This window comes from Aedes albopictus, chromosome 2 (assembly GCF_035046485.1).
Source record: "Aedes albopictus strain Foshan chromosome 2, AalbF5, whole genome shotgun sequence".
NCBI classification, from domain to species: Eukaryota; Metazoa; Arthropoda; class Insecta; order Diptera; family Culicidae; genus Aedes; species Aedes albopictus.
Window position 1 is genome coordinate 128,207,426 of NC_085137.1, and position 25,117 is coordinate 128,232,542.

General features: G+C 39.0%; 1 protein-coding gene across 1 annotated transcript in view; it reads right to left on the reverse strand.

Moving 5' to 3' along the window:
• Positions 1-24,828, reverse strand: part of LOC109412678 (protein MON2 homolog) — a 55,509-nt gene extending 30,681 nt beyond the window's left edge. Inside the window, exon 1 of the mRNA XM_062850407.1 lies at positions 24,046-24,828. Coding sequence (XP_062706391.1) covers positions 24,046-24,165 — 120 coding nt within the window. The 5' untranslated portion in view covers positions 24,166-24,828. The remainder of the gene's footprint in view (positions 1-24,045) is intronic.
• Between the last annotated feature and the right edge of the window lie 289 nt (positions 24,829-25,117).

Below are 25,117 nucleotides of genomic sequence, written 5' to 3' on the forward strand. Positions count from 1 at the left end.
TACCTCTTATGCATTTGTTGTTGTTGAAGTTACTCGCATTCTTCCGATCATAAAGTCTGTTCTCTACACACTTAATTTTGATTACCGCACGGTGTGTCTGGTATAAGAAATTTATTACAAAAAAATAGGCATCGCTAATTTTTACGTTACGTGAAAGTTGACGCTACTAGCTTTCATTCAAGCCCAACATCGAAATATTCCAACGGGGGAACTTTTTCATACAAAAATTGGGTATGTTTGTTAAGTAGAAATAGGGATTAATTTGGAACCGTTCATTTTGTATGGGGAAAAACAGTATTCTGAAAAAGTTGTTCGAGATCCCTCGGTGGATTTTTTTGAGGGACCGTGCAAATGAAAGCTGGAAGTCTCTATTTTTGAATAGCGAAAAATTTGGCGATGCCCAATTTTTTGTTATAAACCTTTCCCATACACACGCCGTGTACCGAGTTCGGTAATTTTTTGACGAGATTAAAACTGCTGAGCACCGAACTCGTTCAGCAAAAATGCATTGTTTACCTTTTCCATACGATTTTGACAGTTGTTTTACTGAGCCTCAGTAAAATCGATTACCGAAACTACCGAGATCGTACTGCTGTTATAATCTCGTCAAAAAAGTACCGAACAGGCAATTCAGAAATAAGTGTGTAAGAGGGATTTTTTTTGCGGATAAACTAGACGTATACGCGTATAAAAAAACTTTTATTATACAGCTTTTGTCTTAAAAATAAATTCAATTCCATTTTTCTTATAATCAACAGCTTTTCAACACTATCAAGGGATTTTTTCACCAGTCACGTACAATAAAAAGTATGACAATCTCAATATTTTTGATCACAACACTGGATCGCGTCTGAGTTTCAAATAGATACTATAGTAATTACGAATAATCAAACTAAAGTATCATGAAAACAACTTGTTTAATTCAGGCGGTAGCCTTTACAATAAAATCAGCATCAAAATATAATTCTCGAAATAATTTACACAGAAAAAAATTTTTTTTTTGTTACTAAATGTAAAAATTGTGAAATGTTTGAAATGTCATAACTTTTTTGTTTATCAGTTTACCATCACCAAAATTTTATGGTAGATAGCTGATATAATGGGCCATTTCCCCTAAAAAATTGAAGTTGGTAAAAAGATAGGGTTTTGAGATATTTGAGTTTTTGTGACAAATATCATATTTTTTCAAAGTAGAAAAAGAAATTTTTTACAGTGTATATTTTCTAAGGAATCATCATTTAGTTATCTAACTTTGCTGAAAAATTTATAACAATCGAACAATCCGTTTTTGCTGTACAGCTTTTAGAATATTTTAGAACTATTTTCGCATACACCCTTTTGAAAAGTTAGTCGTGAGTGAATATGAAGGTTTAATATCAAAAAATGGCGATTTATATGAAATTGAAAAACTGTGCAAAGTTTCAGATATTTTTGAAATGGTCGCTCAGGATCGACTGACATGACTCCGTGGAATTCCTCAGGTACAATCGCCAATGCTATGCTATGGCACCTTATATAAGATCAAAAAAGTTGCAGCTTGTTAGAGCATTATCGTGACAGAATAATTAATTAACAAAATTACAGGTTTGAAAACAAAGGTGAGTGGGCAAATAACAAAATGTAGAATAAAGATGTTTTTATGAATCCTTAAATTTTACTTTTCATGGCGGTTTTGAGGGATGTTATAGTTGGATTTAGTCAAGTGTCGTTTGGCAGCATTCATTTATTACGTAACGTTAAAATCGACATTCTTGGACCCCCCTCTTCCTTCTTAACGCCTTTTTGTATGAATATCCTGAAAATTTTGTATGGACCGTAACGCTCGGTCATACTCCCCCTCCCCCTAGAGCGTTACGTAATTTGTGGACGACGCCTTTCGAGAGTTTAACCGTTCCAAAAAAGTTGGGTCGAGCAGAAACCGGAACTATTGTAATGTAATTGCGGTCTGAGGTATTTTTTACGTTTCCTGTTTTCGTGATAATAATTGCTGTTTTTTTTCGGATCGTTGAGGCCAGCTTGTTGATGTTGGTCCAGTTGGTTCTTGTTAGATGGTCTTCATTGATAGATGGAACACGCACGTTAATGTCCTCTGCAGGTCCAGGAATGTACACCTGAAGATCATCGGCGTAGAGATGGTAACTGCAATTTAAGCACAATGGCAAACTGTTGATGCACTAGTTGAGAACAACATCGCACTTAAGGATGATTCTTGTGGAGTACCGTCAGGAACATCATATTCAGCCGGCAGTATATTCGCTGAACGCTCCAATTGCTTCCGGTGACCAAGAAACGCAGAGACCAAACTACAAGAAGCTTGAGAACAACGAAACTAGTTGCGAAGTTTTGCTCTCAAAAATCCTGACTCACATTATTATAGCTGGATGCCAACGAGAAATCAACTAAAACCATAACTGTGCAGTGATTTTTACCGAAGCCCTCGTAGGCTGTGACCGTGTTGTATCCCTTATGCATAAGATATCTGGCTCGGTACTTAGCGAGTAATAGTGCATTTGGATTTTCAAGGTAATCAGTGAATTGACCCAGCAAGATCTTCCTAGATACCTTCGAGATTGCGGATAGTACGCCACTGGGTCGATTAACTTTGAGTTGTGTAGGATTGGCAGCTTTAGGGATAGGCGTAATGGTCGCCTTCTAACAATTGAAAGGAAACCTATTTGATGATGGAAGTCGGAATTTCATTTAAGTTTGTAGAGCTGCTTTGAATATCTAAAGTGTTACGGTAGACTTCGTCGGCGTTCGTATGACGGAAGCTGGATTCTGGTCCTCCATGATCTACTGCTGTACGATATCTGTTGTCTTCTCGATAGAACAGGTTGAGTTCTTCAGCGTTGATCTCCTCTGCAAGAGAGTTTTTCTTTGTGTCACGTAATGCCTTTTCTTCACAGGTTGGATCACTCTGTTTCTAAGCTCTGACTTAAGCTTGGTACTGATGTGATCGTATCGTTGATTACGAGAGTATAGAGTGCATACCATATTCCTCAGTTCAATCGCTTTTTTATTTCGTTGGATATCCAAGGGATTTTCTCATGGAGTACAATGAAAGTACGTTCTGAAGCTTAACGCCCGTGCAGGTGCTACCGTTCCTAAATGAACAGCTCCGTTTTTCTTGCACAAACTCGAGTAGCGTAGAATTACTAGTCTTTAACTAGAAAAACTTGTAATTAGAAGGCACAGAATGTTGCTAGTTGACAAATTGAGAGATGAATTTGTAAAACAAAAAAAAAAAACGTTCTGGTGAGATTCGAATCCACGACACCGTATTCGCTAGACCACCAACTAAACCATGGAATAAGTAACGATTCTACGAAATAAAAAGCCAATCGTAGAATCCTCAGAATCGTTATTTGCTCTGTGGCGTAGTTTGTTAAAGCACGGTCTAGCGAATACGCAGTCACATGTTCGAATCTCACCGGAAAGCGGTTCATCTCTCGAATTGTCAATCAGTAACATTCTGTGCCTTCTAATTACAAGTTTTTTCAGCATGTTTCAGACATACCAGCAAATTTGGTAAATGCCAGTAAACGGCAATATATAAGATTGCTGGTCTTTTGCTTAAAAATCAAGTTGTAGTCGCAGAGAATCAACCAATCAACGCATATAGCTCACACGAATAGTCTGAGGATTTGTTCTTTGTATCATTCTACTGGTACAAAGATAAACTACTTCTTGATCGGAGATCGGAGTGTTACCGGTAGAGGTATTCGATTTGATCACAGTCTCAGGAGAATCAGTGATAGCAGGTCAATTGTTTAGGGTTGGCATGATTTGATGTTGATGTTACAATCGCCCACGATGTATTTATCTGTCGAAACCCAAGTCATACAAATTAATAAGAATTTTTTCGTATACTTGACTGAAGCAGAGATTGGAGCACATGAGTTTACATATAAACCGATGTGCTCCAATCTCTGTTCCAGTCAAGTATACGAAACATTTCTTATTAATTTGTATGACTTGGGTTTCGACAGATAAGTACATCGTGGGCGATTGTAACATCAACATTAAATCATGCCAACCCTAAACAATAGACCTGCTATCACTGATTCTCCTGAGCCTGTGATCAAACCGGTAACACTATCTCCGATCACGAAGTAGTTTATCTTAGTACCAGTAGAATGATACAAAGAACCAATACTCAGACTATTCGTGGCTTCATAAAGCCACTAGTCAAATATTCCATTGATTGATCTTAATTTGTGAACAGCAAGAAACTGTTAATTCCAATTTCACAGCTAATTTTAGTTTCCCAATTTCGTATGGACATGGCAGTATACTTGACAAAGTAATACGCAGTATGTATGAAGTCCTCGGACATTGAGATGGCCCATACGGAAGATTGGAAAAGCGATTTCTGGACATCGTTAGCGGTGTACTGTGGAAGTTTAACATGGAGCGGAATCAGTCAGGTAGACCGATGTAGCGTCAAAGATAACGGAAGATTTTAATTTCTACCGCCTGTGTGCTCGAAAAGATGATCAGTCCGACTAGATGATCTTATTTTTGGTTGAGTGTGAAAGTAAAATTACGAAGCGGTAAATTGGCGATTCCTTCAGCAGATGTGATCTCCAGATAAGACACCTCTTAGTCGTATGCACTGCCTACGATCAGAGGAAGGCCAAACAATAGACGTTTATCTTGTTGAGGTTTGTAACTGATATGTCATGACAAATCTCTGGTAAATAAATCAGAAACAAGTATGATTGCTTTGTTGGCAAGCATACATTCTGGGGGCATGACACGCGATTGAATGCTGGAGATAGTAAACAGAATTAGTTTATTTGCTACCACAGCACAGAACAGAAACAGTACTAATATAAATATTAATTAAAACAACATACCCATAATTGTAATTGTAATTGTAATTGTATCTTTATTAACGGTAGCCTGCTTAATCCTACCCTTGTGCCTCAAATCTAAGGACAATCTCGGAGACACAGAAACCTTGCTGCACCAAATCTCCGGTTAGCACAGTAAGAGCATAATACCACGGAGGTACTCAACAGACAATCATGCATTGCTATTTAGGCATACGTAAGCTAAGATTTGAAAAGGGCCTACTTGCTTTGCGTTAACATACATGTTTCTGTCTCTGTTGGGCCAATCTGTATCCACCATGTTTGTTTACAACAGTAGATATGCTCTTTTCAAAAAGCCTAGCTGTTGATGCATGATATCCAACATTTTACGACATCGAAATTCTTGATAAAGTAACACTTTTCAGAACATTTTTTCAGTCTTGTTCTCCTTGTGAAAGTATCACGTATCGTAAAATTCAATTTTCCTTTTCCCAGTAATGGAATTATGCCACCTTAAATGTTCAATTTAGTGCCACCATCCAATCCTGTTAAACGATTCAGATCGTAGGTGCTCTAAAGAGCATTTCAACTTTTCCTCTCACAAGTTTTTCCCCCAACTTTTTCGAGTTATAGGACCAAAAACAAAACCCATCCTATGAATAATAAATATTCTCAATTTCAAAGTTAGCCAAGTGTAAAATATTCAAGCCATGTTAACTCTCACCAGCTTTGTTTCTGCTAAAAGCTTGGCACATTATATGGATAGCGGCGTTCGTGCCACCAGCCAGCATCACATCAACACTCGACTCGACCTGTTCAAGTCAACAAAAAGTACCATAACCAAGTGGGGGAGAGGAGATGCTGGTTTGGTTAGCTATGATTTAGAAGAGATTCAACACTCCACTTGTCCAACTAGCAGTAGCGCACCTGCCCCCCACGTCCAGTCCTTCCTCTCGTGTTTCAGACAAACATTCCCATGAAGCTGGGTCCACCACAGTGTTGACGTAGCATCTCGTCCCATCCTCTGCTCTCCCCTAGACCTGGTGATAGGGCGATGAGTTCCAAGAGGTTGGCGAAGCAAATTGAGCGACTCAGTTGGATCCACTACATGCATGGTTGGCTGCTGCTTGCTGCGAGTAGTCCGTGTGTGCCGTTGCAGAAACGGAAGAACGCAGCTCATGCATGCAGGAACACTAATTTATTACGTTTCTCAATGTTGCTCTGCTGCTGCCTGGTAGGGGGGAAATACCGTCATCATCGCAGCCACCCACCACATCCCCACCCACGTTCCGGAGAGGGTGGCTTTATAATAGCGCGAAATAACGGCAATCGAGGTGTTTAAACTTCTGGTTCTGGTTGTTGCAGCTGAAGTCATGGCCGTGCCGTCGCCGCCGAATTGCGGTTGTTTGGGCGATAATTTTAACCCTAAATCGCTGTCGTGTACACATTTCGGTAACAAATGCCGTTGGAGCTGCGTGTAGTATGTACCGACAATTTGCGCTGGAGATAACATCAGCTTGCACGTGCCTGATTCTGTAAATTTGGTGCTCTACGGCGCAAGGAATGTCACGTAAGCTGCGGTAGCGAACACAAGAGAGTGAACGAAGATGCATATCGGCGTGTTGGGATTCTCTGAATTGGCTGCTGTTTAAACAGATTTTCGAAGTGTTTGCTATGCAGACACATTGAATATAATGAAAAAAAAAACAAGTTTCTCTTCGGTAAGGCGCCATGAAAGACACTGTAACAAGAAAAAGTTATGCGTAACCTTACAAATGCATCGTGTTTCACGTTGAGCGACACATTACGAAAAACTATTAGAAGAACCCTACAAATTCTCACTTTTATTTACCAGGCCCCAGTGTTTGGTCTAGGAATTTCTAATCGTAAGGGGGCACCCGATTAAGGCTACAATACAAGACAGCCTGCATTTTGATGCCCATGTTCAGGGACGGTTTGTGAGTCATGTACCGTAAACCGGGGTCAAATTGATCTCCGGGTCGAAATTGATCAAACGATTTTCCGTTACATAAAGCTTACTTCAAATAGTTTCTCTACAAATACCTTTTAGTATATATTTCCAACTGTACGATACTAGAAAGAAAACTATTTAAAATATGCTCAGCCCAATTGAAAACCGTCTGATCAATTTCGACCCGAAGATCAATTTGACCCCGGTTTACGGTACTTGATTGTCACCTGAAATGTCCTGAGCGCTACAAATGTTAATTAACGATCAGGAACTTATTTATAAATCTAAGTGTAATATAAAATGCAAACTAACACAATGAAGAATTTTTCATCAATTGAAGAATGAGATCCTTTAAAAATTCTTTAAACAACATTAGAACCTGAAAAAAAATCTAGTAGAGTGAGGAATCATTTGGGCAAAAGGAAGTATCACCAGGACACTTTTAGCTATAACTCAGTTAATTGAATTTAGATTACACTTCAAATTATGTAAAAACAAAATCGGGATAACAGCTCTGGTCCTCATCTGTTTCTACCTCCTGCTTCCACGGGATAGAAAAAAATGCGAACGATACATTCGAAACCCGACCCGGCAACTATGAAAGGACTATGATTGGAAACTTGATACCTGGAACGTCAGGTCCTCAAATGAACCTGGACGAGTGAGCCTACAGGCTCGTGAATTGCAGAAAGTTGGTGTGTGCGTGGCTACCTATTCAGGAAGTGTGGTGGTCCAAATCTGATCCAGGCTGGTAGATCCCGTCGCCAATACACCATTTAAATATGACATCTACCACAGTGGCAGCGATTAGTTAGAACATGGGGTTGGATTCATAGTGATCAGGTAACAGATGAAGCGAGGTAGGTGGAAGCCGATCCGCGTATTGAAGACTCGAGGCAAATTCTTTAACTACAACCTGATCAATGTCTATGGGCCGACCAACGACAAAACCGATGACGTAAAGGATGAGTTTTATGAATGTTTCGACAAGCCCTATGGAGAATGTCCAAAACACAACGTTAAGATTGTTATTGACGACGCAAACGCGCAGGTCGGAAGAGAGGACTCTTTCCGTCCAATCATCAGCCTTCAGACAGCCTTCACTCCGTCACTAACTATAACGAAGACTAGTCAACTTTGCTGCTGCCAGAGGGATAGTCATTAGTAACACTTTGCACATAAGGATATTCGCAAATACATCGGGAGACACCCTAACCACAGACAAACAGACGTAACACCTTGAACGATTTTCATGGAAATCCATAGCCCAGTTCACACTACCATCACCTGGTGGGAAAGTTGCACGAATCACTGTGTTGCCATATCGTCAACAGAAGGCGCTAGTGTGAAACGTCAAACACATAGAAAAACGATGCGCGCGCCTCTGGTTGTGAAAGCCACAACTATGAAAATTTAAAATGATCGTTAAAAGCGTGGTCGATGGAAATTTTGCAAGTGTTACGTCTGTTTGTCTGTGCCCTAACGGAGAAGTTTGCAACTAAATTGACAATCTGTTGGTAGACAGCCGATACTTTTTGGACGTCATTGATGTTAGAACTTTGGTTTCAACATCGACTCAGATCACTATCTCAGATTCGAGCTCGGTTATCAACCGGCGATCTATGCTTTTTTATCAGGTTCTTAGTTTTAAGTTCTTAATTCCTATCATTTTTAAGGTGATTTCAGTTAATCATTTAAGATCGATGCGTATCGGGGACTCGTCAAAGCAATGAGCGATATAGGGAAACAAGGTCAGTCGAAAAATGAATAAAGCTTGAAAATAATGTGATTTCTCATGCGTAACAGAGTATGAAAAAGAATGATATGCGGAGATTTTATGAAACTGTTAAAGGCCTTCGGAGAACAACAGCACCTTCTCCCGTTATGTGGGACGACCGTGACGGAAACTTGCTGACAAATAAAACACTGGTGGCTGCCAGGTGGAGAGGGAACTTCGAGTAATTAAAGAACGATGGAAAAGTGTTACAGGTATAAAATAATTGTTACATTAATAAGACAGATTAATTGTTTAATGTGTTACAAGTTTCATATTTGTGCGTTCTTTGTGTTATGTTTTACTTCAACTTGAAAAATTCCCCGGTTTTAAGGCCCCTTAGCGTGTCATCGCAAAATGGCGTCTTCAAAATCATTGACCGAAATCAGCTTTACACAACATTGCACCAATACATATTTGTAAAAAATCGACACTTATCTTATTCTATAAAATAATCAATTTCACGCGAGATATTCGGCATAAAAATGTATTCACACTACTTCAAATACAAGCCTCTTTCCAAGTAATTACGATTACTAAGCATTATTTCACTCGAAAGTAGAAATTTTTAACGATTTGTTTCGATCGCACTAAAATGTGGTTGGCGGTGTTTACCACCCACCGCAGTACCACGGCGGCAGCGCGGAGATGTCTTTTGGCGCACACAATCATCGATCATTGCACGCAGTGATGTCGGTCCTGCTGGCCAAAGCATCAATGAAATTGATCGAAATCAATTAAAAAATCCAGTCAAACACATTGGTTATGCGTCATAAAATCAAAAATAATTCGTGGGGTGATTATTTTTTAACTTTTTTACCACAATTGTTAGTGAAATAAGCAAAGCATTATAATTTACGAAATCTTCACCAAGCGGTCCGCCAGCACTGCTGTTGCAGCAAACATAAACAGTGGGAGAGCGTACCAAAATAATTCAACCATTTCTAGCTTGTTACATAAAAAATCTAACATTTTTCGTGACATTTGGATATGTTTCCTTGTTACTCATTGAAGTAGAGTAGTTTACTGCTTGAGTTGCTTTCAAATGATTCATATTCTCGAAATGTTTACATTGGAGATACCGAGACAAAGATGTGTTATTTTTGTTTGTTTGTTTATGGGAATGGTACTGAAAGGCTACACAACTACTATCGTGCTTGATGATTGTTTGGAATAAGATTAAAATAAGAAGAGCAAAATTTGAGCTGACACGCTAAGGGGCCTTAAGGTGCATTTATAGGGTTCTGGCAGAATAGAATGATTGCCAACTTTCATGCCATTTCGGGCCGCGATTAAGTACTAGAGATGTAAATCTTTCTCCGGCACGGACTTCAAGTTATAGAGGTCTAGTTATGAAACCGAAATCGGGATGCCCGATTAGTATAAGTTTTTCTGGGCAAAATCAAGTTATGAATGCGGCAACAGGTGCTGCGAACTAAAAGGCGAATTGCCAAATAAAACACAATTCCAGGTGGACTCAAAACAAGTAATGAATCCTAGTCATCCTTTGATCGGAATGTGTAGGGACAATGGAAATTCGCGATTTCGCGGAAGCCGCGAAATCCGCGAAATTTGTTCTTGTACGCGAAATTTGTAATATCCCGCAAAATGCCGCGAAATCTGGCAAATTTGAGAAAACACCCTACAAATTTCCATTATTTTCAAACTTTCAAGCAGAATTTGGCTTTTAGCTTTTGGCAGTGCAGAGTAATTTACGATTCCTTATCTGCATGATACAAATTTAATGCATTTTATATCTATGCTCTTATCTGGTTTTATTTGTTACTTTTTTGATGAATTTATGATTACGCTTCATAAAATCAAACAAATTGTTCATTTGGCCTGAAAAATCAAGTTTTTCTCAACAAAACGGTAAAAAATGTGAGTCCGCGAAATTGCCGCGAAATTCTCAATGGTGGCCCGCGAAATTTGGGAAATTTTGCCGCGAATTTCCATTGTCCCTAGGAATGTGTTATCCATCTATTTTTGTGTTGTTCTGTGTTAATTACATTGGTAAGGTTCTATATGTGTCGTGATATGATATTCCTTTATAATAATTAATTTTGGACAGACTGAATTCGAATCGGCGACGAGTAATACGCTGCGGAAACTCCAACGCTGGACTGGATCAAGACAGACATTAGAGAACTGAAGAACAACAAGACTGCTGGAAAGGACGAACTCTTGACCGAGCTTCTATGACGAAAATAGTAATGAAGCACTACAAATGTGCATTAAAATATGACATTATAGTGGAACATTACAAATGCGTAATAAAATAGGACATCACATGTGGACATATGCAAAACAAAACACAGATTACCAGTTAACCTATTGGATAACAATTTCCGATGACAGGATGACGAGGTTTCATCAACGTTGATGGTCAATCAGTCTAATCCTGTAATCGTATTTTATCTGGCAGGTTGCTTCGTGTTCGCAACATTAGTTGCTTTCATAGCTTGAATTTTGTCTAGGAATTTAAAATCCTAAGGGGGCATCCTGAATCAAATTTAATTAAACGACGTCTACACTTTGATGTCTCTGTTAGGGAAGTCTTCTAGTTAATTTCACAGCCCGAAATGACCTAAATGTAGGCCATCAACACACTAAGACTCAGATGTTCCAGCTCAGTATTTTTTTCACTGAGTTCAGTATTTTTTCCATCTTTTTACTGAGTTTTCAACAGCAGATTTATCTCGGTACACTTGGTAATCGAATTAACCATTCACCAGTAACGATATTTACCGTGAATCAGTAACTTTTGACAGTTCATTAGCTACCGTACTTAGCGTACCGAGTTAAATCTGCTGTTGAGAACTCAGTAAAAAGATGGGGGAAATACCGAGCTGGTCTTAGTGTGAATAAGAGACAGTTGATATCTCAAAATGCTCTATTACTCCAGAGCACAATAAATGTGCATTTCTCTTAGAGAAATATTAAAAGGCTAAAATAAAAGTTGTAATACTTCTCAAGAACGGGAGTGGGCAGCTGTATCAACTCTTACACCGTACTATATTAAAAATATGGGAAGAGGAGGAAACGCCAGCCAGTTGGTTGGATGGTCGGTCTCATTTGCCCTTTATACAAGAAAGGGCATCGATTGAAGATTTTGTGCTGAATTTTCCTCAGCTAACATCAAGCGAGTTTTCATGAGGGCCGATCAACGATGAATCAGATGTTCACCCAGCGACAGATTTTCGATAAATTTCAGGAGTACAACTTGCAGATCCATCATCTGTTTAATGATTTCAAGGCGATTCAGCGAAAAGAAATGAGATATGACAGATTATGATCGAACATGGTTTTCCGGCGAAACTGATTAGACTGAATCGTACGACGCTTGACAGATCGAAATCAAGTTTACGGGTTGCGGATGAAATTCCGTCATCTTCCGTAACTTTCGACGGACTGAAGCAGAGAGATACTCTTTTGAACTTACTGTTTAACATAGCACTGCATTGGAAGAAGCGATAATCAGAGCTGGTGTACAAGGAACCATTTTTACGCGGTCGCATATGCTGCTGGGCTTCGCGGACGATATCGACGTCATCGGGATCGACCGTCGGGCCATGGACTTACGATTAACACCACAAAGACCAAGTACATGATTGCTGATGGTCAACGTCGATCCGCCCGTGGTAGTGATGGTGGAAAGACGGATTTCTGCTGCAAATCAGGCCTTTCTCGGCTTGCGAAACCAGCTGAAGTCCCGTAGGTTGCAAACCGAAGACAAAATTCACGTTGTACAATAATCTGATTCTTCCATTCGAATCATGGACGTTAAAAGAAGTTGATCGGGATACCTTTGGAGTCTTCGAACGTAATGTGCTGCGAACAATACTCGGCGCTAAACTGGAGGAGGACGAAGAAAGACATTTACACCTCGTCCTCTTTTTACGTCCATGCTTGGCTGAGGAACAAAAAATTCTACCGCTAAGACAATGAGCAAACTCAACAGTTTTATATTTTTTAAAACATCTTCGTGATTAGGAGAAGTGTAAAAAAATATAAAAATATGTATTTTGATAATTATTTTGCCGGTAGAATTGTTTTCGCTAAGCCAATAATGGACGTAAAATAAGGTTTAGGTGTACATAGTGAAGCGAATAAAATATGGCAGGCTACGGTGAGATGGGTACGTAGCTCGTATACCGAAAGAACGACAAGTTAAAACTTTATTCAACAAAGAACCAAAGAAGCACTTCCGATAGTAACAGCAATGATTGATTTATCTTTATTATAGAGCCAAGAGCTGAATCGTCTCTAGTAACCGCAATATCTTATCATATACAAGGATTGATTTTTATTTTTTCAAAATTTTATAGTGTTTTTTTTATCTTACGCTAATTTAACACTTCTACAAATAGAAATACAAAGAATGATGTAAGACTAATGAATATTGCACAACTCTATGTTGATGAATTGATTATAATCAATTAGTCCTATGACGATTATTCTCACACGACACATCCTGAAACCCACATTCCTGGTAATTGGAAACTTTTCGAAAAACATACTTTTTGATAGCTGGTGTTTCCTTGCCAAACAACGCCATGTCAAAGTGACACGACCATATCCAGAGGCTAGAACTAGCAAAGCATAACATAACATAATTTGATTATATTTTGCCAAAACTATTCGCTTCAACTCTAACTCTTTCCCGTACTATCCTCCCAAACCACCATCCCCCGGTCCCTAATCAACGTTTATTCGTTTTTCGTGTCCCGAAACACGGTCCGTCCGGTCTACACTGGTTTTCGTCAGCCAGTCAGTCAGACTCAGACAGCCAGTGGTCAACCAGAAACGACGATAACGATGCTGTTTTTCCAGCTAATAGGACCGGAATCGTACCCCGCTCCATTGGCTAAGCATGCATATAGATAAATATCTCGGCTCGGCATGCTTGTTTTGGGAAAATTCAAAACCAAAATCTGCTCACATTTTCATTCAATTTAGAGACACCGCACCACTGTCGTAGTTTCCCGAGTTTTCAACATAGATTCGTACAAGCCGTAGAGATTTAATCCTCATCCCCAGATTGTTGTAGGCAGGGAAATCTGTGCTATCCTTCTTTCCGTGTATGTCGTTCGGGCCAATGTTGGGGCATCCTAAGCAAACATGCTTATTTAAAATTCATTGACCTTCCTCGAAAACCACCCCTTCCCCTTTGAGAGTCAACAAATTTGCGTTCCGAGACCGAAGCATTTCTGATTTTGGAACTATTATTGGGCTAACAACACGTACACAGATAAAAATATTGAGAGAATTACATTCCATCTTAACTTCCAGTCATGAAGCTTAATATCACTCCGAGTCATGCTGACTTACATGGCGTCTAACGGAAGATGATATAATTTATCATGAAATTCATATGAAATGAAATTTTCTGAATAATCACACAGCACAATCGTGTGCATAATTTATCATAGAAATTTACCCTTTCGTTTCGATCGGTGTACGACATACACGTATTGCCATTAGAACAACAGAGCGATTCCAAGCAACAGCATCAAAATTAAGGAAAATTTTTAATTCATGATTTTCTATTGAACTGAAACTTTGCACAGTTTTTCAGTTCCATCTAAATCGCCATTTTTCGATATCAAATTTTTATTTAGAGCCACGACTAACTTGTCAAAAGGGTGTATGTGAAAATGGTTCAAAAACATTCAAAAATATGCACAGCTAAAACGGATTGTTCGATTGTTATGAATTTTTCAGCAAAGTTAGATAGCTAAATGGTGATTTTTAAGAAAATATACACTGTGAAAAAAAATCTATTTTATCATTAAAAAACATCATTTTTGTCACAAAAACTCAAATATCTCAAAACCCTATCTTTTTATCAACTTGAATTTTTTAGGGAAAACGGTCCATTGTATTAGCAATCTACCATAAAAATTTGGTGATGGTAAACTAATAAACAAAAAAGTTATAACATTTCAAAAATTTCACAATTTTTACATTTAGTAAAAAAAAATTTTCTGTGTAAATTATTTCGGCCGGGAATCGCGATTTGATGCTGATTTTATTGTTCAGCAAAGTTAGATAACGAAATGGCGATTCCTAAGAAAATATACACTGTGAAAAAAATCTTTTTTAACATTAAAAAATATCATTTTTGTCACGAAAACTCAAATATCTCAAAACCCTATCTTTTTACCAACGTAATTTTTTAGAGAAAACGGTCCATTGTATTAGCAATCTACCATGAAAATAAACAAAAAAGTTATGACAATTCAAACATTTCACAATTTTCACATTTAGTAATATTTTTTTTTTAGTGTAAATTATTTCGGCCGGAAATTGAAGTTTGATGCTGATTTTATTGTTAATGGCCTTGCGTGAGTAAAACAAGTTGTTTTTATTATATATTATATTTACATATAATATACTATGTACAGTAATGTTCCGATTTTATCACGCCCTCCGCGCATTAGTCGTTTATTCATTAATTTGCTGTTACATTTGAGGACAAGTGTTTTCCCTCTTCTTCAAGATGAATGTTGAAAGCGTGTTTTGCAACGTTAAAAATATTGAAATGGGTATAGATGTTGAAGAATATTACAGGGCATTTTTGAAAAGGGGCGTAATTAAATTGTTTAAACAGATGTCGCTGATGGCAATTTCTCAGTTGTTGTCGTTTTCGAACTTCCTGCGCCCTGCTTTACCGATGATATACAGATGGCTCGTTTGTCAAATTCTAGACGGCAGGACGTGCAAATGCGTAATTTTGTACACAATGTGGACATTTGGGCATAACCAGTCTCTTTCAGTTTATCTATGGTGCTTTCGGTGAGATTTCGTAACTCTTTTGAACATTTTTTTTCATCAAACGGTCTACAAGAGAGCGTTGAGTTGAAGACCTTTGAGAAAGCGACTGTTCATCTTGTTCGTTAGATTATAATAAACAAAATCACTTATTAATTTTAACTTACTTGTTTGGTGTTGGTGGCTGAAGAAAAAAAATACTATACAATTTTTAATATTCATAGCGGTAGTATTTTTTTGTTTTTTTCGTGAGCATTGTCAGGTATGTATACAGACAAACAAACGTAACACTGGCGAAATTTTCATTGACCACGCCTTCAACGATCATTTTGAATCTTGGTTGTGGCTTTCATAACAAGAAGAGCGCCCATCGTTTTTCTTTGCGTTTGACGTTTCACACTAGCGCCTTCTGATGACGATATTGCACAACGCAGTGTTTCGTGAAACATTTCCACCAGGTGGTGATAGTGTGAACTGGGCGATGAATTTTCACTAAAATTGTTCTAGGCGTTTCGTCTGTTTGTCTGTGGTATGTACCTCTTATGCATTTGTTGTTGTTGAAGTTACTCGCATTCTTCCGATCATAAAGTCTGTTCTCTACACACTTAATTTTGATTACCGAGTTCGGTAATTTTTTGACGAGATTAAAACTGCTGAGCACCGAACTCGTTCAGCAAAAATGCATTGTTTACCTTTTCCATACGATTTTGACAGTTGTTTTACTGAGCCTCAGTAAAATCGATTACCGAAACTACCGAGATCGTACTGCTGTTATAATCTCGTCAAAAAAGTACCGAACAGGCAATTCAGAAATAAGTGTGTAAGAGGGATTTTTTTTGCGGATAAACTAGACGTATACGCGTATAAAAAAACTTTTATTATACAGCTTTTGTCTTAAAAATAAATTCAATTCCATTTTTCTTATAATCAACAGCTTTTCAACACTATCAAGGGATTTTTTCACCAGTCACGTACAATAAAAAGTATGACAATCTCAATATTTTTGATCACAACACTGGATCGCGTCTAAGTTTCAAATAGATACTATAGTAATTACGAATAATCAAACTAAAGTATCATGAAAACAACTTGTTTAATTCAGGCGGTAGCCTTTACAATAAAATCAGCATCAAAATATAATTCTCGAAATAAGGCTGACACAAATTTCGATTTTCTCTTATGTCACCGCCCCCTAGGAAAATTTTGGTGGAAATTCAACATTTTGAGAAATTTTAAAATTTTAAGGTGAAATTAGAGTTGCACAGAAAATTTCTTAACAAATCCGAGTTTACAGATTTTGCCGAATTGTTTGGGTATTTCTTCGTCAAATACATTTATTATTTATTATCCTCCCCCTTAGCGAGCCAACGAGTATTGTGACAAAAGAAGAAAATAAGATTTGTTCCGGCCTAATTTACACAGAAAAAAATTTTTTTTTGTTACTAAATGTAAAAATTGTGAAATGTTTGAAATGTCATAACTTTTTTGTTTATCAGTTTACCATCACCAAAATTTTATGGTAGATAGCTGATATAATGGGCCATTTCCCCTAAAAAATTGAAGTTGGTAAAAAGATAGGGTTTTGAGATATTTGAGTTTTTGTGACAAAGATCATATTTTTTCAAAGTAGAAAAAGAAATTTTTTACAGTGTATATTTTCTAAGGAATCATCATTTAGTTATCTAACTTTGCTGAAAAATTTATAACAATCGAACAATCCGTTTTTGCTGTACAGCTTTTAGAATATTTTAGAACTATTTTCGCATACACCCTTTTGAAAAGTTAGTCGTGAGTGAATATGAAGGTTTAATATCAAAAAATGGCGATTTATATGAAATTAAAAAACTGTGCAAAGTTTCAGATATTTTTGAAATGGTCGCTCAGGATCGACTGACATGACTCCGTGGAATTCCTCAACAGGGCCCTCAAGGGAAATTATTGGGAGTGAAGTTTCCCAGCTCGTCGTAATCGAGAGTACGCTGACTTTGATGTACACTAATACTTCCGGCTGTTTATTATTATAATCGATTTATGCTTTCCCGTGCCGATATACACCATTATGTGTTTACAGTCAAGATCATTTTTTTGATAATGTCTACACAAAAGTAGAACCATTACACGCTTTTATAACTCGTTAACGCCCAAGGTATCTCACAATTAAAATTTTCAAATGAATTAAGCTATCAATAGTCAAGTTCCAAAAAAAAACATTATTTCACGAAAATCTTGGAAACCTATGGAGTAATTTAAAAAAAAACTTTAATGTAGGTCCTCAATACCTGATAATTATAAAGTGGACCTGATGAGATGGGTAAAGCACGTGACTATCACGCCTGGGACCTGGGGTCGAATCCCACTCCCGACAAACTCAGGAATTCTACCTGAGATTATATTACAACTTACCACACCCAAAGATTTGAATCTTTACTTGAGTAAGGTTGCAAACCAATACACGATGACAACACTAACGCCACCAAACACCATATTGCCACAGTCAGTGGTGAATTGAAACATTTCAAGTGGTGAATTAAATTAGTATGGATTGCAGCGCCACGCTGTTGCCACTTGTGTTGCCGATTTCAAATGGCCGTTAAATTCCTTACACAGTTTCGGAACTGGACTTGGATGTCTGTTCTCTGTGAACTTACTATAGATATGTCTATTGATCTACAAAATTTCTCTAATTTTGTGTTACGCTACCACTCTTATTTAATCTAATTCAATCCTTTTCATTCAGTAAGACCATGATGAGAGAGTCTAAATTCAATGCGCGGTCTTGTTGAGGATCTTTCAGTAAGAGAGAATACCAGGAATATTATATGCAGGAATCCAGTGTCGATTAAGTCTAGGATTCCTGGAAAATTCAAGGTGAAACATCGGAAGAAATTGCAGGAGAAATCCCAGGAGGAAGTCGGAAGAAACCCCAGCAAGAATGCCTATAGAAATTCCTGCTAATCCTGAAGTAATTCAATAATTCTGTAGGAGTCCCAGATGGAATCCATGAATGAATCTCAGTAGAGATTTCTAAAGATATCCCGAAACGAATCCTTAAAAAAAACGCCTGAATGCCCAAAACGAAAATTTGTATATATTTATAAAAAAAATGTCAGGAAAATGTCAATAAAGGAATTTTGGAAGGTAATCCCGAAGAAATCCTAAAAAAATCTAAAGAAATCGCTGAAGAAATCGTGGGAGGAAACCCAGAAAGCATCCTGGATGAATCTTTGATGGAATCTCGGAACCAATCCGCGGAAGAACTCAAAAGAAATCCCGAAAGAAATCACTAAGGAAATCAGTGGAAGAATTAATTAGGGAGTCCCCCGAGGAATGTCGGAAAATTTCCCTGAAAGAATCTCAGAAGAAATTACTAAGAAAATCAAAAACGAGTGGAATTCGTTGGGCGCCGTCTACAGGAGAGAGTACGGCTAAAAGCCATATGGTACATACAAAAAAATTAGGATTTTCATACAAAAATGCATAACGGGGGGAAGAGGGGTTGTGGTTTCAAATAGGGTATCGCGCCACTTGGGCGGTGGCTTCTATATTCGTCTCTTTCCCACTATAACTCAGTCAATTTTGAACCAATTGACTTGAAATGTTGTACACGGGTAGATACTATACCTATCTCACCACATTCCAAAAGTTGTGTCAATTGGTTCAAATTTGACTGAGTTATAGTGGAAAACAGACGAATATAGAAGCCACCGCCCAAGTGGCGCGATTCCCTATAACGATTTCAACGTTACGTGATAAATATCCATTTATTTATTTGTTTTGTCTAACGTAACTACAGAAAAGTAAAATCCAGATGCTTTCCTTGACTGAATCCCAGAGGCAATCCTTAGAAGAAATCCAGGAAGGACTGATGAGAAAATACCGGAAAAATCCTTAAAGGCATTCTGGAGAAACTCTGAACAAAATTTCGGGAACAATATCTGAAGGAGTTCCACCTCTGGAGGATTCCTTAACGGAAAACGAGGAGACATAAAAAAAAACAAAAAATGCAAGAAGAAATACCTGAAAGAATCCAGAAAGAAATCTGTGAAGAAATCCCAGGAGGAATCACTGAAGGAATCCCTGAAAAAATCCAGAAGGAATCCTCAAAAGAATCACACAAGGAATACCTCAAAGAATGTCGGAAGGAATCTCAGAAAGGAAGACCAGGAAGAACCCTTTAAAATACCTGAATAAATGTTATAAGCATTCTCAAAATTAGACCCGATAAAAATCAAAGAAACATCCCGGGAAGTATCAATGAAGGGATTCTTAGAGGAATTTCTGGAGGAATTCCAAAAAGGAATATCTAAAGAAATCCCGGAAGATATTCCTGAAGGAATCCCGAAACCTAGGAAGAATCCTGGAGTAATCTCTGATGGAATCTTAGGAACCATCATTTTTTTTAATGCATGAATTTTAACTAAGGCTAAGGCTGTCACAATAGATCAATCAACTGGTCGCAGTGACTTAAATACCCGACAAGGAATAAAAAAAAACTAAGGCTAATTCTTCACATCATGAATCAAACCCGGGAGAAATCACTAAAGGAATCTTAGCAGGAATCAATAAAAGAATTTCGGGAGGATTTTCAAACGAAATTGCAGAAAAATACAATCCTGAAGGAATCCTTGACAGAATGCTGGAGGAACCCTTGAAGAAATCGCAGTAGAATTTTTTGAAGAAAATCCGAGAATAACATATGGAGGAATGCCGACAAGATTTCCAAAAGCAATACCGGGGGAAATCTCAGGAAAATGCCGGAAAAAAGTACTGAAAAAATCCCGGTAGAAATCAATTAAGAAATCCAGGAATCCCCTTGAGAAATTCCTGGAAAAATGTTTAACGGAAACCCAGCACAGTTTTTTAAAGAAATACCGTGGGAAATTCACGAAGAATCTTGAGTGGAACACCGGGAAGAATTTCAGGAGGAATCTTGGAACGAATCCAAAAATCACCTGTGAAAAAAGTTACACCCTAGGCAAAATGAGGCGAAGCATTGGGATTTTTTGATTGCAATTATTCCTTTTACGTAGGGTATACCTTTTTCAACAGGTGTCAAAGTTGTTTGGCATACAGTCACCTACAAAAATTAAGAAAATTAGAATTGCTATGCTTCACTAGTTCCAAGCGGAAAAAAATCTAGAATCATTATCGCAATGCCTTTAATGTCCTGATAAATTCGGTTGAAGATGAATTTTTTTCTATGTAGTTTGATTCTCAAAATAAAGTTCTCTTAATGCTTTCATCACCTCTGCCAAAAACGCAATTCTCATAGGAGGGTTAAACGAGGGGTTAAAAGGGTTTCTATGCGTTTTAGCGGATTCAGGAGTGGTTTCCGAGTGGTTTTTTAGAGAGTTTAGGGGCTTTCCTGAAGGTTTCAGGAGGGGTTTCAGAGGAGGTCCAAGATATTTCAGGGGATTTCTAAGTAATTTCCGTGGGTTTAAGAGAGTTTCAGAGCGGCTTCAAAGTGTTTCAGGAGTGTGTTTGGCTGGTGTTTGTGTGGGTTTCAGTGAGTTTCAGGAGGCTATCAACGAAGTTACAGGAAGATTTCAGTGGGCTTTCAAGGTAGTTTTAGGAGGGAGCAGGGATGGCATTCACCATTTGCAAAGAATTACATTCACTTGCTACTATCTCAGTTCATAAGCATGCTATCAAAAAACAACGTATGGATGACTTTTACCTTGTAGTTTTATCTGAAAGTTTGCCGAATATCATAAGGGTCGCACACGCATGCTTAACTCGTGAGCGTGCTGTGAAAGCAACTCTCCACGCCGTGAATGTAAATTACATTCACGGCGTGGAGAGTTGCTTTCACAGCTCGCTCACGAGTTAAGCATGCGTGTGCCACCTTCATGATATTCGGCAAACTTTCAGATAAAACTACAAGGTAAAAGTCATCCATACGTTGTTTTTTGATAGCATGCTTATGAACTGAGATAGTAGCAAGTGAATGTAATTCTTAGCAAATGGTGAATGCCATCCCTGGGAGGGAGTTAGGTGTAATGTACAGGATTTTAGGGGCTCCCCAAAGGAGTCTCAGTGGGTTTTTAGGAAGTTTTGCGGAGATTTTAGTGGCTTCCAAGAGACTGTCAAGGGAATTACTAGGAGGTTTCGCAGATCTTCATGCGTTCCAGAAGGATTTGGAAGTGGTTTCGGGGGTTATCAAGGAGTTTTGGGGCCTTCAAAGGGGGGTTCTCTTTCAGTAGAGTTTCGTACAAAAAACGTAAAAATGTACATCCTTTCGCTACACGTTTCAACAGCATCAGTATCATTGCCACCCACGCCACCACCATCAGGAAAAGCAATTACCGGAAAACAATTACACCAGAACCAACGTTAATCGCCAATGAAAATTACCTCCGAATGCGCTAGTTATGCGTAGATAATGTCCCATTTGTTGCACATTTACAGCTCGATGGAGCTTGCGGCCGGTTGGTGGTGGTTGTGGTGGGAAGTGACATTAACAGCGATAAAAGATGCCTCTCGCTCCCGAAACAATGCTCATCGAACCACCCAAACGAGGATAATAAACGCTACTGTCGATGAGCATTCCATTGGAGTGCATACCTACGCTCATTACATCGCTGAAACGGACCAAATAGCAGGTCGCTGCACACTGCACTGGCTCTCAGCTGTGTATCAATTGCGTCATTCCGTATCTCTTCTTCTTTGCTTGGGCGTAACGTCCCAACCAGGACAAAGCCTGTTTTTCAACTTTCACACACACAGATAAAAATAATGAGATTTACACGTCATGTAAACTTCATTTTAGCCATGTAAACTTAGTGTTATGATGGTTTACATGATATATCATGTAAATTTGTGTTATATGTCATGTAAATACTCAGAGTCATGCAGAATTGCTTGAAATATAATGGAAGTTTACATGATATTTTATGACTTTTACATGATATGTCATATAAACTTCTGTGATATCCCACGCTCCAAACATATGCATCATATGTCACAGAATTTTACACTCTTTTTTCGATCTGTGCAGTTATTACTGGAAGTTTCCTCTGCCAATGAAGATTTTGCATGTGTGTATATCGCGTGATAGACACGAAGACCCTCTATGCCCTAGAAAGTCAAAGAAATTTCCATTACGAAAAGTTCCTGGACCGACCTGGAATCGAACCTGCATGGTCATGCTGAATACCCGTGCGCTTACCGTATCAGCTATACGCGTTCTCATATGTATCTATTACCTATGCATCCGGAATGAGCACCAGACGGTTGGAAATTGTTTACAAGGCAGAAGTTGTGTTCGGTTTGGCGAATCCGCCCAGGGAACAGTGGATGGAGATGGGGGGAACTGTCGTTTTCCGAAATGATAATATTTAATTAGGTTGTTCATCCGCTGACGGGGTAATTTCATAGCTGCCCTTCGACTTTGGAACCGGGAAAAGGGGGGAAATAAACTAACTGGTTCTGGGAATTTACTTCCTAGAGATGGACTAGAACTACACATACACTCCCGTTCAAAAGTTTGGGGTCACCCCCTCAAAAACATGTCATTTTTTTAGGCCCATATCTCCGCGTCCGATTTAGCGTCCGATTTCAAAACCCAAGGATGTAAAAGCGACTCTCCACGAGGTGAGTGTAATTTACATTCACCTCGTGGAGAGTTGCCTTCGCAGCTCCGTCACGAGTTTGGTATGCGTGTGCGACCCCTACTCTATTCGGCAAAGTTTCAGACAAAACCACAATGCAAAAGTCGTTCATACATCGTTTCTTGATTGCACGCTTCTGAGCAGAGAAAATATCAAGTGAGTGTAACTCTTTGCAAGTGAGTGTTCCCATCCTTGCTCTGGGGGGAAATGGGTGAAATCACAGTGATTTTTCAATTGCCTGTTTTCCATGACAAAAATGCTTTTTTCAATGCTTTTAAAGTCCATGTTATCAGGTTATATTACGGAAAGCTGTTTATCATCTTTTTCGGAACAATATTTGCCTAAAAAGTACGTCGTTTTAAAGAATTTCGAAATGGTTCAAATTAAGATTACAATTCGACTAGTTCAAAGTTTGATTTCTTACCCTAACACAGTAATGATTCCATCATTAGCCACTGCAAAGTTCTTCCAACTTGTAACACGTTATTAAATTACACCGCTTTGTGCGATAAGAAATGGTCCTACAGTAGGAAGCCGCACGCCTCACCCACAAAAGCAGAAGATTTATCACCGGTTAATGGCACTCTCGCCTGTCGCTAATTCCTACACGATACCGACGCCACCACCCGGTGCTGTTTCGGGGTCTTATCATCCAACAACGACACCGAGCGGACGACAACAGCAATGAAATGTTGAAAGCTCCGTTTGCCTCAATGAATCTCTCTTTCAATCGGCACAGGTGGCACCTTTCGCATTATTGTAGGCACTTACACCGAAACGACGATGATTAATCATTGTCGTCGTGTTTGCTGTACACAGTGAGGGCACAAGCTTGAAAAATGTCCTTCAGATTGTATCATCGCAAGGCTCTATACTAAACGATTATTCGACACTGACCCCATTTGACCTCGCACGAAAGCATACGGCACGAGCGCTTCTTTTCCCGTGACAACCGTGCCTTCGCTCTTTTATGTTTTCTTTAGTAGAATGTTGATATAAAGTATGGATAGATTGGCCCACTGAAAGACCACCCTTATCTTCATCTTCGTCATCATCGACTGGAGGGACGGACGAATCGACCGACCACAATCAGCTTACCTCCTTTATCTGCGGGTATTTTTTCTTCGTCTCCAACGACAGGTTGCGAAAGTCGTTCTGCAGCACCTCGAGGAACTTTTGAGCCGCCTCGGTGTCTGTCGTTCCACTCACGAAGGACATCTTCACTGTCTCCTTTCAAAAGGTATCCTTTTCTGTAATGTTTACTTTGCTTTCACCCTTCCGTCGCCCACCGCAATCAGCACAATCCAATCCCGAATCGAACGACCTTACGTAAGATTATGACCCCGTTTTTATTGCGGAGATTTTGTCCCCTACGGGATGTTTGTTTCACTCTTCAAACGACAATGAAAATACTGCGCTTCCGAAGCTTGCCGCTGTGCATTCCACTGATGCAAGCTTCTGTGCACTGAATTTACAGATTTTTCTTCGCTTCTCAAGCTCTACTTTGACACGTAAGTGCTAAACAGCATTACAAACTGGCCACACTCGGCGGAGAGGGAACTGCAGCAGCAATAGCAACTTCTTCGAACATCATTCCTTCTTGATATTGCACTTCAAATCTTCCGGAGGGGGGGGGGGGAGCCCCTACTTCTGTACTCCACAAAAAACACTCTTCTTTCATCAAACAGAATCTAGCACGCACTGACTTTTCTCTTGTCGTCCCCACCGCGCACAACTTGATGATGAAATTTTCACCTCCAGCGGACCCTTCGCAGGGAAGGTACCGTTAGAATCCGAGACCCCCCACTGGAATTGCACAACACCGCGCCCGTCAAAATCGCGACATCCACGTCTGTCCAATAAAACTTTTCCTACGCCGTCAAATTTCAGGATTTTCCGCACAAATTTTCAACCGAATGACGACGACGATGCCAGCAGCGGCAGGCAGAGTAATAAAGTGGTCGTATGACACCCCGCGATGGGATGATGGTGTCGTTTCGGGGTTTTCCTCGCGATTTTCCTTTTTTTCGATTTGATCTCTCCGTCGGCAAGCAAACGACTGACGAGGAAAAGTCCACCGTGGATGACAGTTGCGTCAACAAAACGGAGAACGGAAAATGATTTCCACAACAAGTTCCACACCACAGAGATGAAAATGTGAGGGCCAGGA